At 35.3% G+C, this 14,732-nt stretch overlaps 1 protein-coding gene across 3 annotated transcripts in view; it reads right to left on the bottom strand.

Annotated features, from left to right (window-relative positions):
- The window catches only part of CD163 (CD163 molecule), an 83,977-nt gene that overhangs the window by 48,394 nt on the left and 20,851 nt on the right, over positions 1 to 14,732 (bottom strand). For 2 of the 3 annotated variants that reach the window (XM_019754431.2, XM_074326098.1), the window contains exons 12-17: positions 14,385 to 14,693; positions 13,780 to 13,812; positions 13,474 to 13,572; positions 12,146 to 12,241; positions 11,146 to 11,197; positions 8,583 to 8,787 (exon numbers count right to left, since the gene is read on the bottom strand). In XM_019754431.2, coding sequence (XP_019609990.1) covers positions 8,781 to 8,787; positions 11,146 to 11,197; positions 12,146 to 12,241; positions 13,474 to 13,572; positions 13,780 to 13,812; positions 14,385 to 14,693 — 596 coding nt within the window. In that variant the 3' untranslated portion in view covers positions 8,583 to 8,780. Of the gene's footprint in view, positions 1 to 8,582; positions 8,788 to 11,145; positions 11,198 to 12,145; positions 12,242 to 13,473; positions 13,573 to 13,779; positions 13,813 to 14,384; positions 14,694 to 14,732 lie in introns of those variants that run through there. The other variant, XM_074326099.1, reaches the window with a different exon arrangement.

Below are 14,732 nucleotides of genomic sequence, written 5' to 3'. Positions count from 1 at the left end.
CAATTTGAGCTGCTTTGTATATAAATGACATTATTTTTGTGTATAAAAATTTTGGATATATTCATTCGGATATCTGACCATCACAGCAAAAGGGTTAAAAGTTCTAAATCAAGACATCAGCAAGGCTATGCTCCCTTCAAAATTTCTACAGTAGGATACTTCCTTGTCTCTTCCTATCTTGCTGGTTGCCAGAAATTCTAAGCATTTCCTGGCTTGGAAATTTGTTACTCCAATTTCTACCTCCATCAGCACATGATATTCTCCTTGTGGTCTCTGTATCCAAATTTCCCTCTTCTTAGAAGAACACCAGTCATTAGATTAGAATACAACCTGATGATACACTATATCCTCATCTTAACTTGATTATAACTTCAAAGATCCTATTTCCGAATGAGGTCACACTCACATGTACCAGAGATGAGGACATGAACATACCTTTTGGGAGAACACAATTTAACCCCTAACAGTAACATATCAATGTTAGTTTTTTCATTTTGACAAATGTTCCATAGTAATGTAAGGTGATAACACTAAGGGAAATTGAAAATAGATGAGGAGCAAATAGGAGCTCTCTTTACTATCTTTGCAACTTTCCTGTAAAGATAAAATTGTTCTAAAATAAAAAGTTTATTAAAAAAAGAAATGAGAAGTGTATATTTGTGAAAGCTATGCTTACAAAATGTTTGAGGAAATAGGTTGAAAAGAGGCAAATAGTTAAGCTCCCCTACACATGTAAAAGCAAACATAGTCTATTGGGAGGATTTGTGATATTACTGCAAGTCAGAAATATATCCAGCAAAAGTTTCTTAAGTCACAATGCAATCTCTTTTAAAGGAATCTTTATCTGAAGTTTTACAGTCCAGTCTGGTCAAAAGTCAAGACGTATTTAAGGTTGCTGAGAAGTTCTTTTTTCCTTCCATATCATTTGTGTGCCATTATTATGGATGGTGCTGCAGAAAGTTGGGGTAAACTATATCATGGCAAGAAGAAAGAAGGAATAGATATAAAAGGCCAGAGATATAAAAAAATGCTCATGCTAAGTAAAATAAGTCAGACAGAAAAAGGTGAGGACCATATGACTTCACTCAATATGTGGGATATAAAACTGAAAGCAACAAATGAACAAGACAAACAAACAAAAGCTCATAGACATAGACAACAGTTTAGTGGTTACCAAAGGGTAAGGGGGTGGGAGTGGTGGTAGAAGAGGGAAATGGGCATCAAATATATGGTGATGGAAGGAAAACTGACTCTGGGTGATGAACACATAATGTGATATATAGATGATGTATTATAGAAATGTACATGTGAAACCTATATAATTTTACTAACCAATGTCACCCTGATAAATTTAATAAAGATAAACAAAAGATCCAATGAGAGTCATGTGTTGTAGAGATAAACTTATATTATTAAGAAATCCTTCAGAGGACATCACAGAAATGGTGGTGTGAGGAGACCCACTTGAAATCTCCCCTGGAATTTACTACAAATTGAGCAGCTATAATTCCATAGAGGACTCCCTGGGCAGCAGACAAGCAAGCCTAGGAGACACACAATTGAAATCATCTAAAGTGGGGAAATTGGGTGAGTGGGGAGAGGGGAAGGAGGAAGTGTAGAGACTCAGGCCATGGGGCTGCAGGACACAAACCAGAACTCAGAACTCCCTACATTCTGGAGCTACACAGTCATGGGAGAGGGAAAACTTCAGACTGCAAGCACTCCCCTACAGTCCACAGTTTTACCTGAAAGATCAGCATATAACACGGCTGACCCAATGCTCATAACAGAACCTCAGAGCAAAGACTGAGGGAAGAAGGGTGAGAATGGTGGTTTAAGCCCTCACTGCCAAGTAGAGGATGGAAGACACCGGCACAGAGCCTAGCCAACACCTCCTTACCCTCCCAGAGCTCAACCCACCCACAACCTCCCAGTGCTAGAAGCGGAAAGGTAGCAGTGTCAGATCAAAGAACAGAATATTTACAATTCTGAGAACAGTAGCCCCACAGCCACAGACTCACGGCTCAACCAATTCCAGCAAAAGGGAAGGAACTTTAGGGGCAAGTTAACTGTGCTGGTAGTTGCTGCCATTGCTCAGCGCCAACTCTCACAACCCACACGACCCCTTCTGCCACCTATCTTGGGGGACCCCTGCAAGGGCAAACAGAGCCATGGAAACACACAGGCTCTGAATCTCGATGCAGAAAGAGCTCTGGGACGTCGGAAGCTCTCCACATCCCCCCACAGAGGTGGTGCCCCGATACCCAGGCGACCTGCTCACAGAGGAGAAGCCCACCTTGCAGGGAACCACCCCATCATGTGAGTAGCCAGAACAGTGCAAGAGAAAATATAATGCTACAGCATGAGAGAGAATAAAAGGCTGCAGTGGGAGAGAAAATAAAACATTCCACCAACACCTATTGGAAAGCAAAAGAAACACCTCTTCATATCAACCTATTGCAGAACACATTCATGTAGATATCCAGGAAGAGAAATAATAATTCATTAATTGCCATGAATAACCAAGGTGACAAGGCAGCTCAGAAAGAAAATGAAAAATCTCCAGAAAATGAACTTAAAGACATGGAAATATGTGAGTTAAATGACAGAGAATTCAAGACTGCAGTTCTGAAAAACCTCAACAAGATGTGAAAAAAAGAAGAAAAAAACAGGCAGTTTAATGAACTTGGAAACAAAATAAAAAAACAAAATGAACATTTTACCAAACAGATTGAAAATTTTAAAAAGAACCAAATAGGATTTCTGGAAGTTAAAAACTCAATAAAAGAAATGAAGAACGAAATAGCCAGCTTGGGTAATAGAGCTGACCAGATGGAGGAAAAATCAGTGACATCAAATATAGAAATCTGGAAATGACACAGATGGAACCAGAGAGAGACTTGAGAGTTAAAAGAAATGAAAGAACTCTACAAGAACTTTCTGACTCCATCAGAAAGAGTAACATAAGAATAATGGGCATACCAGAAAGAGAAGAAAGGGAGAAGGGAACAGAGAATACATTCAAACAAATAGTCAACAAAACTTCCCAAACTTGTGGAAAGAACTGGACCCTCAAATTCAAGAAGCAAATAGAACACCTAATTACCTCAATCCAAACAGGCCTTCTCCAAGGCACATTGTGTTGAAACTATAAAAAATTAACGACAAAGAAAGAATCTTCCAGCAGCCAGGGAAAAGAAGACGGTACCCTACAAAGGAAAGCCCATTAGATTATCATCAGATTTCTCAGTAGATCTCTACAAACCACAAGGGAGTGGAATCAAATATTCAAACTATTGAAAGAGAGAAATTATCAGCCAAGAATAATATATCTAGCAAAGATATCCTTTAGATACGAAGCAGGAATAGAGATCTTTCCAGACATACAGAAGCTGAAGGACTTTTCAAACACATGACCTGCACTAAAGAAATACTGAAGGAGGGTATTTGACCTGAAATAAAAAAGAAAAAGAATACAAAACCATGAGTAGTATTACGAACAGACAGAAGCAGGAAATGGCAACGCCTACACCAAAAGTTCACTACACACTTAAACATAACATACAGGGTAAAGAAAAAAAAAATTAAAAAAAACAGAGGAAAAAGAAAACTAGCTACAGCATTGCAGAAATCAAGTCAGCATAAATAGGGATAATTTGTGACAACAAAAATGTATAAGGGGAGAGAGTAAAGGACTGACCTGGCAAAGAGGAATAGAGAAAGGAAGCGTACTAAAGAAAATGGAATACTCTAAATATCAAACTTTCTTTTATAAAACTTAATGGTAACCACTCAAAAAATGCAGAACTGAAATATAAAACATAAAAAAAGAAGAAACAGAGGGGAAATTCATAGAATACCACCACACTGAAATAAAAGATAGCAACAAAAAGGCAAAGAAATGATGGAGACACCATCCTACCAGAAAAAGAAGATAGAATGATAGGAAATCTTCATATGTCAATAACCACCGTAAATGTAAATGGACTGAACTCACCAATAAAAAGGCACAGAGTAGCAGATTGGATAAAAAAACTAAACCCAAACCATATGCTGCTGCCAAGAGACACATCTCAGCTACAAGGACAAATATAGACTCAAAGTGAAAGGGTGGAAATTGACACTCTAAGCAAATGGTATTCAGAGAAAAGCAGGTGTAGCAATGCTAATATTAGATGAAACAGATTTCAGGATAAAAAAGGTAACAAGAGACAAAGATAGACATTTCATAATGATAAAGGGGACTATAGAACAAGAAGACATAACAGTTATCAATATTTATGCCTTCAATCAGGGAGCACCAACATATACAAAGCCACTACTAACAGAACCAAAGGGAAATGTTGACCAAAACACAATTGTACTAGGGGACCTAAATACATCATTGACAACTATGGATAGATCATCCAAAAAGAAAATAAATAAATAAATATCAGCCCTAAATGACATATTAGATGAAATGGACATAATTGACATTTATAGAGGACTTCATCCTAGAACATCAGGTTATACATTCTTTTCTAATGTACATGGAACACTCTCAATAGATAGACCATATATTGGGACATAAAATTAGTCTCAGCAAATTTAAGAAGATTGAAATCATAACAAGCATATTCTCCAATCACAAGGCTTTGAAATTGGATATCAATAGCAAAAAGAAAGCAGGAGAAACCACAAATATGTAGAGATTAAACAACATACTGTTAAAAAATAACTGGGTCAAAGAAGAAATAAGAATAGAGATCAAAAGATACATAGAAACAAATGACAATGAAAATACATCCTACTAAAATTACTGGGATGCAGTGAAAGCAGTAATAAGAGGAAAATTTATGTCATTACAGGCATATCTCAAGAAAGAAGAAAAATTCCAGATAAACAACCTCACATTACACCTTAAAGAACTAGAAAAAGAAGAACAAATGAAACCCAAAATCAGCAGAAGGAAGGAAACAATAAAAATCAGAGCAGAACTAAATGAAATAGAGAGCAAAAAGACAATAGAAAAAATTAATGTAATGAAGACCTGGTTTTTTGAAAAGATTAATAAAATTGACTAACCCTTGGCTAGACTCACCAAAATAAAAAGGGAAAAGACATGAATAAACAAAATCAGAAATGAAAGAGGGGAAGTTACCACGGATGCCACAGAAATAGAAAGGATCATCCAAGAATACTATGAAGGACTATATGCCACCAAATTCAATCACCTAGAAGAAATGGACAAGTTTTAGAAACCTATAGTCTTCCTAGGCTGAATCATGAATAACTGGAAAATCTAAATATATGGTTCAACAGTAAAGTAATTGAATCAGTCATTCAAAACCTTCCCCAAAGCAAAAGTCCAGGACCAGATGGCTTCACTAGCGAATTCTACCAAACATTCAAAGAGGATCTAATATCTGTCCTACTCAAACTCTTCCAAAAAATTGAAGAAAGACATTCTCCCTAACTCATTTTATGAGGCCAACATTAACCTGATACCAAAACCTGGTAAGGGTAACACAAAAAAAGAAAACTACAGAGCAGTATGTCTGATGAATACAGATGCAAAAATCCTAAACAAAATTCTAGCAAATCAAATACAACAATGCATTAAAAAGATTATACATCACAATCAAGTGGGATTCATTCCATGGGCATAAAGATGATTCAACATACACAAATCTATCAATGTGATACACCACATAAACAAAATAAAGGACAAAAATCATGATTATATCAATAGATGCAGAAAAAGCATTTGACAAGATACAACATCCATTTATGATTAAAACACTTAATGAAATGGGTATAGAAGGAAAATCCTTAACATAATAAAGGCCATAAATGAAAAACCTTCAGATAATATCATAATTAATGGTGAAAAACTGAAGACCTTCGCTCTACATTGAGGAACAAGACAGGGCTGTCCTCTATCACCTCTGCTTTTCAACATAGTGTTGGAAATCCTCGCCAGAGCAATCAGGCAAGAGAAAAAAATAAAAGGCATCCAAATTGGGAATGAAGAAGTTAAATTGTCACTTTGCAGATGACATGATGCTATATACAGAACACCCTAAAAATTCCACCAAAAAGCTATTAGAAACAGTAAACAAATACAGTAAAGTTGCCGTATACAAAATCAATGTACAAAAATCCATTGCATTCCTATATACTAACAATGAAATCTCAGAAAAAGAAATTTAAAAAAAATTCCTTTTGCCATTGTACTAGAATAAAATTCCTAGGAATAAACTTAACCAAGTGTGTGAAAGACCTGTACACTGAAAACTATAAGACATTTTTAAAATAAATTGAAGAAGACACAAAGAAATGGAAAGACATTCCATGTTCATGGATTGGAAGAATCAACATAGGTAAAATGGCCATATTACCCAAAGCAATAAACAAATTTAATGCAATCCCCATCAAAATCCCAATGGCATTTTCTAAATAAATACAACAAAAAATCATCAGATTTGTACGGAACCACAAAAGACCCTGAATAGCCAAAGCAATCCTAAGAAAAAAAGAATAATGCTGAAAATATCACAATCCCTGACTTCAGCTTGTACTATGGAGCAACAATAATCAAAACAGTATAATATTGGCAGAAAAACAGACACATAGACCAATAGAATAGAACTGAAAACACAGAAATAAACCCACATAAATATGGACAGACAATTAAAAAAAAAGAGCCAAAAACAAACAATGGAGAAAAGACAGCCTCTTCAATAATTGGTGCTGGGAGAATTGGAAAGTCATGTGCAAAAGAATGAAACTAGACTGCTCTCTGTCACTGTGTACCACAATTAACTCAAAATGGATGAAAGACCTAAACATAACACTTGAAAGAATAAACTGCATAGAAGAAAACATAGGTACTAAACTTATGGACCTTGGGTTCAAAGACAATTTTAGGAATTTGACCTCAAAGGCAAGGGAAGTAAAAGCTAAAAAAAAAAAATTAATGGGACTATATCAAACTAAAAAGCTTCTGCACAGCAAAAGAAACAATGGACAACCAACTGAAAGTGAGCAGATTTTTGTAAACAATGCCTCTGATAAGGAGCTAATATCCATAAAATATAAGGAACTCATACAACTCAAAAACAAAAAACAAACAATCCAATTAAAAAATGGACAGAAGACCTGAAGAGACATTTCTCCAAAGAGGACATACAGATGGCCAATAGACATATGAAAAGATGCTCTACATTACTAATCAACAGACAAATGCAAATAGAAACCACAATAAAATATCACCTCACACCAGTTAGAATGGCTATCAACAAGACACATAATAACAAGTGTTGGAGATGCGGTGAAGAAAAAGGGACCCTCATATGCTGTTGGTGGGAATATAGATTGGTGTTTCTGCTATGGAAGGCAGTGTGGAGTTTCCTCAAAAAATTAAGAATAGAATTACCATTTTACCCAGCAATCCCTGTCCCGGGTGTCTACCCAAAATAATCTGAAAACATTTATCCTTAAAGATATACATGTGCTCTGATGTTCGTCGCAGCTTTATTTACAGTGGACAAGACATGGAAACAATCAAAGTGTCCTTCGATAGATGATTGGATAAAGAAGATATGGTATATGTACACAATGGAATACTATTCTGCCATAAGAAAACATGAAATTGTGCCATTTGCGACAACATGGATGGCTCTTGAGATTATTATGCTTAGCGAAATAAGTCAGACAGCAAAAGTTGAGAACCATATGATTTCACTGATATGTGGGATATAGAACTGAAAGCAACAAAAGAACAAGACAAACAAACAAACAAACAAAAACTCACAGACACAGACAATAGTTTAGTGGTTACCAGAAGGTAAGGGGGCGAGGGGTGGTAGATGAGCGTAAAAGGGGTCAAATATATGGTGATTTAAGTAGAACTGACTCTGGGTGGTGAACACACAATATGATATAGAGATGACGTATTACAGAATTGTACACTTGAAACCTATGTAACTTTACTAACCATTGTCACCACAATAAACTTTAATTTTAAAAAACAGAAATCCTTTAATAATTACTAACTTTCCCTTTCTTAAAAAAAAGCAAAAAGAGAAATCAATCTGTTTTGATTTTGTAATAAGAAGAAAATTATTGTTTAAACCAAACTAGAAAAATATGTATTAGATGCAAATACAAACACTGCCAAATGAAAAGACATCATATTATATTTATGAAGCTCGAAAGAAGTCAGAAAGCACACCCAGAAATTCATAAAATGTAAAATAAATCAGACAAAAGAAGTCGAGATCCAAATGACTTCACTCATATGTGGGATATAAAACTCAAGGTAACAAAGGAATAAGACAAACAAATAAAGAAACAAAAACTCATAGACGCAGACAACAATTTACTGGTTACCAGCGGGTGAAGGGGACAAGGGTAAAAGGAGTGAAATATATGGTGAAGGAAGGAGAACTGACTCTGTGTGGTGAGCACACAATGTGATTTATAGATGATGTAATACAGAATTGTACACTTGAAACCTATGTAATTTTACTAACCATTGTCACCCAATAAATTTTAATTAAAAAAAATTCATAAAATCAAGAATAAAAAGTTAAGACAAATTCAAATCAGCAACATTCATTTTTATTTAATCACACTGAAAGTCTTATACAACTTTTAGTAGTCACAGTCATCAATCTAATTTTTATAAATTTAGCAGCAATCTTTGGAATATAGGAAAAATAGGACTGTATTGTGATCTTCAGTGAAGGAGTTGAATTCTTACTTCATTCAATAGTCCAGGTCTTCATCAAGGTATGTCAAAAGCTGAATTGAAGCCATAAATAAAAAACTGTTATTTTCCTCTTCACATGCACATGCATAGAAGAATTACATTATAATATAATATAATGTGTTCCATTATCACACACATACACCACTCACTCACCTATATTAAAAAGCATACTACTTCCTTAAACAGAAAAATGCAATGGTTCCTATTCCATAGAACTACAGTGGTGTCTAGAATTTCTATTTTTAAAAGCACCCCACATGATTCTGAATCAGTTATTCAGCAATGATTACTCTTTAAGGAAAAAAAGTAGTTTAAGTGTTATTTATTATATCAGAATAATATTTATATGTTTGAGATTACACATCAAAAGTCATTTATAGTCCTCAGTTTACAATGGTGTTAGAATTTTTGAATGTTTCTTTATACATATTCACGTATAATTTTATAGATGTAAACATTGTATTAGATTAAATAACATGAGCACATAAATGGGATGATATTATTGCACTTTTATAGATGATTTTTCCTTTTTCAGTTGGCTGCACCATAATTTTCCAGCCACTACCTCACTGATTACCATTCATTTTGTTTGCAGCTTTTGCCACTACTACCAAAACTGCAAAAAATAATCTGTTATATATGTTCTTACATACTAGTGGCTTTATCTGTATGGAAACAATTCTGTGAGGTAGAATTGTTGGGTCAAAGGAGCTATGAAGCATTAAAAATTTTTTTTAAATAATAATTTCCAGGTTGCTTTCTCTAAAGGGTATCACACTTCTCATTTCCAATAGCAATGTTTGAAATTACATTTTTCTCTGTACTCCCACCAACAATAAATATTGGTGCTTTTAAATTTTTGTTGGTCTGGTGTATATAAATTTATATATTCTTAATCATAACTTGAATTGCTCAGACATACTGGTGAATTTGAGCATTTTAAAATGTCTACTTGTTATTTGAAATTAATTTTGTATGAATTGCCTTTTCATAGCATTGCCCAATTATCCATTAGATGTCTTTGTCTTAACAATTGATATGATATATATATATATATATTTTATATATATATATATGAAATTTATATACATATACTTACCCTTTTCATGCAATATACAAGTTATAAACATTCTATGTGTGTATGTATACGTATGCATTAACACTTTACATTTATATAGTTTCAAGAGTTTCAACTTTTATCTTTTGACTCAATCTGTATTTTTTATATGTCATATGTAATATTTCTACAAAAATATTACTTTTGTTATATGTCATTTCTAAATATATAGCCCTCCCCACATTTTTTAAAAGAACAGAAAATGTACCCACTAACTCATTTCACCATATTTTCTCTTTGATGTATAACTCAATACATTTCTTGCCTTGTTCATTTTTTTGTTGTTGTTATACTTTCCTCATGAGAGCAAATTATAAAATGTAAATCTGATCATAGCTTGCCCTAGCTTAAACTTCTAAAGCATACCACCTGCCCAATAGTTCCCTAAAATAAAATATAAACATGAAATATAGCCGGTAAGACCATTCATGCAGACTTTTCTTTTTTGTAAAATTTTTATTAAATTTATTGGGGTGACATTGGTTAGTAAAATTATATAGGTTTCAAGTGTACACTTCTATAACACATCACTGTGTATTACACTATGTGTTTACCCACCCAGACAGCCTTAGGATCTCATCACTTCCCCTCTCTCCACATTAACTTCTCCATATTCTCACCAATAGACTGAGAAATTTCATTAAACAATTATGTCTTTTTCAACAGCATATTTTATCTCTGTACCTTCAGTGCTCAGGACACCACTTGTCACCAAAATATGTTCAATATATATGAACATATTTATCAAAACTTCTTACTGTTTCCCAAAGGTGTGCTTCTATTTCATGCCTCCATATTCTGTACATGTTATGTTCTTTCTCTAAAATGGTCTATCTTTCAGTCATCTCATGTTTAACTTGAACATTACATCTCCTTCACAATCTCCCCAAACTTTTTTAGGCAAACTTTCTATATTCCTATAGTATCTTATACTACTCTACATGGCATGCATTATACAACCATAAATATGCCTTATATTTTTCCTGAAATGACCCCCAAAATATCTTTAAAAGATTTATGTATGTGTATTTACCCAGTTTCTTCTTAGCTCCGTGATGTACCATTGTTATGGTTTAGAATATATCTGTAACTAAGAGATGTGTAAGTCACAGTAATAAAAATGTTATATATTCCAAATGTGGATTTATATACATAAACAGATGTATATGGAAATATATGTGTATATACATTCTTTCTAATACCAGAAGAGTCCTCAATTTTCCAAAGGAATGTACTTATTTAGCACAATGATGAATAAATTCTCCTCACTCACCTCACTGGATTATAATTCCCATTTTCTTTTTCAGTGTTCTTCAGGATGGTCTCTTTTTCATCCAGAAACAGAAAGACATTTAGACACAGAAATTAGTCTAGCAGCATTAAAACTATCTGACTTATTGGGATTTTCTTAAAAGAAAAAAATAATTACGGGGAAATAAATCAGACCTCCCCTCAAGTGCCTTAGAAGTTCTTTGAACATTTAAAAACACTGTCCACAATTAGGAAGGCGAACAAGTGTGATTTAAGGGGCATAGGAAGTCTTTCCTATGCCTTAAATATGTTTTCCTGGTGTAACTGCAGCAAATACCAAATTCCTTGGGCTGAAGATGTGAGGCAGGCCCCTGTCAGAAGGTAAGGACTATTGAAAAGGAATTGAGCCTTCATGCAGTGAGTGGGTATTGGGATATTTTTCCAACCTAGCAGAGTGATGCTTCCTAGAGGCAGAATTTAGCACCAGTGCACTGGTGCTAAATAGTTGGGGGACAGAGAAAGAAGCATTACGTAATGGGAAATGAGGCCAGTCCTGTGAATAGTGATGACTTCTGATGGGATAAAAATATAGAGAGTTCAAGCTTATACGTTTTTAGGGAAAATATAATACATAGCAATTTAGAGAAAGGAAAGTAGCAGGAGTGGGAATGGAAGAAACTGTAAAAGAGATATATGAAAAGTTAAACTACTTTTCAGAAGATTAATTTTGTTTTCATAAAATGAGGTCCAAGTCATGATATTCTACTGCATGGTCATTTGTACCTCTGTCAGAAATAATCGTAGACTTCTTAGCCAGAAGTCTCCCCATGATTGCAATTTTTATGTTCTCCAAGAAAAATTTTCAGTTTATTCCTGCCTTTCTTCCTCATGTGCATCATAAGCTTCCTATTACTAGCTGTTTGAGACTTCTTTCCACTGCTATGCAAAGTAGAATGCCTCAGCCTCAATTGCATCTACTGGTCTGAACCCCGGGGTTGTAGACCCTCAAAGAACCCACAGACCTGAGGAGTTCAGCTGGTCCAGATCATCTGCTTTGGGGGAGGAATTCATCTCCTGGTATTGAACTTGGGAGACAGAATGCTCTCCTCTCAAGGAAACTGAAAACAGAGGTCCTAGGTCAGGAATCAGCAGACCACAATAAAGATTTTTTTCCCTACGTGTGCTTTTCCGCAGCAATGCAAACATACTTAATCTTCATTCATACCCTTGTCTTGTTTCCATCCCATTCTACTACCAAGATTTTCCCTTATAATGCCACAAACTCAAATCCAGTGGAATGATGCTATTGCCATGGTAGAAAAATCCAGTTTCTTTCCCTAAGGCAGCAGTAGTCTTTTCTCTTTTTTCAAATTAAAGTTTATTGAGGTGACAATTGTTGGTTCATCGGAGCTTTCTCTAAAATCTGCCTCCTCTCCATTCTCACTATAAAGTTATTTTTCATCTTTCATCTCAACTAATTCAAAATGCTATCCTTGTCAACAGTGTGGTCCTCCTTCAATTCCTTATACATCCTTTTGTCAAATAGAACTTTCCGAAAGGCTGCTTGGCATAATATTCTTTGATGACTATTCATCTTACCATGGAATACAGAACTTCATAATTTGTTTCTTCCCATTTCTCCAGCTTTCTCAGTAGCTTCTCTCCTTGAGCTCAAGTTTTACTCCCCACCAAAAAACAACAAATGTGATATCTGTCAAGCTTCTCTACATTTGTACATATTTTTCTCCTTCCCTATATTGCACCTTCCCCAGTTCTTTGAACTCCTATCTTCAAAGTTTGCCTCAAAAGCCTCCTAGAAGCCTCTGACACTTCCATTTCCCTTTCAGTTAGTTATTCTCTTCTTAGTGCCATCTTTTTCTTTATTTGTATTAATGTATAATACTATACTACAGTTTATTTGTTTACATGTATATCTCTTCCACTAGGTTTGAAATTCCATGAAGACAAAAACACTTGCTTATCCATGTCTACATCAGGGCCTAGTACCTAGCTTGGCAGAACAGTAACATTAGAATTAAGCATATAGTAAGGGCAAATAAATGTTCGGGCAATAAAGGATTCACCCGAAACCAAATAAGCATATCCATTCTAAACTATCAATTGTATAATGTCCCAATTAAACATGTAGGTGAAGTATAGGAATCATCAATATAACCAAAGCCCCTTGTCTTTTCTGAAATCTTGTTCTCTCCTTTTGAGAAACTGCTTAAGCCTCTTCTTGGCTCCATATTTCTGGCCATTTGATACTTGAATCTAATAGGTATATTTTTTAATCCCAAGAATCTTCTAATCCCATAAGACATTAGAGAGATCATAATTTGGCTCAGACCTGTAAGTTGCTGTAACTGTCTTCGCTTCCGAGTCCACAAGAAGAGCGCAAGGAGACCAGACAACAGAATGAGTCCGAATACAACAAGGAAGGCGAGACCTAAGCACAAGTAAATATCACAAGATATGAGAATGTCTTAGCTCAAAAACCTGGGTCCCTAGTTACTACCATCCCTCCCTTACATTAGATACAGGATCACTGAAGTGAATTTCATATTCTCAGAACTGCTTCTGATCTAAAATCTCTTAACAAAAGGGTTCTAAATAATCCAGGTTATTGATCCCATGCTCATAAACCCAGATATACCTGTGATGTTTGATCGTTCTTTGGTTACAGTTCCTGTAGGGAAAAAAAGAAGAGACTCAATTCTAGAGTAACATATAGAACAAATATTTCTATTTCCATCCACTTGAAACTTATAGAATGTTCTTAACCAATGTTCCCCAATAAATTTAATTTTAAAAAAAGAATATATAGAACCTGGTGACTGGGGAAGGTGATAGATGAGAGGGAGAAGAAGAAATTTAAACTGGAGAATTGTATAGGTGTTGGTATCACTTCCTGGATTAAAGAATACAGTTTTTATTGAAAATTTTTAAAAAAATTCTATGTTTTTATGTGAGCCCTCAGTGCTTCTCAGCTAAGTAAACTACTCCTTCCCACCTAAAACTATGATCTCCCTGTCTTTCTTCCTTCTGCACAGGGATCTAGATAAGTAATATGCTTTTCCTTGGTGAAGGTCAATGTATGAAAACAAATATTTTCATCATTCCTTCAGACAGAAACATCATGATTCTCTCTGCACTAGATCCCTGTATTGACACATCCAGTCTTTACACAATGTACTTGACTGCCCAACCCTTCTTCTGCTGCCAGAGATTCCAGATTTCATCCAGTATCCTGGCACTCACCTGAGCAGATCACAGCAGCATCTTCCTTGTGCCCACAGTCACTGTGTCCCCAGGATCTGGCAGGACAATCCCACAAGGAAGATTCATTCCCATTGCACTTCACTTCATTTAGCCATATGGGCCCAGTTCCCTGACCAAATGCTGCCTCTTTTAGTGGCTCCAAAGCTGAGCCACAGCCCAGCTGTCGACACACCACGTGAGCATTGTCCAAGTTCCAGGAGTCATCACACACTGTCCCCCAGGAACCTTCATGCCAGATCTCCACACGTCCAGAACAAGTAGTGTTGCCTTCTTGAAGTCTTATCTTGTCTGAAAAATCAGAGACACCTAGGTCATTTCTGAGAAGAT

This window comes from Rhinolophus sinicus, linkage group LG02 (genome assembly GCF_036562045.2).
Source record: "Rhinolophus sinicus isolate RSC01 linkage group LG02, ASM3656204v1, whole genome shotgun sequence".
Taxonomy (NCBI): Eukaryota; Metazoa; Chordata; class Mammalia; order Chiroptera; family Rhinolophidae; genus Rhinolophus; species Rhinolophus sinicus.
The sequence above is the reverse complement of the archived record's forward strand: the minus strand, read 5'-3'. Positions and strand labels throughout refer to the sequence as shown.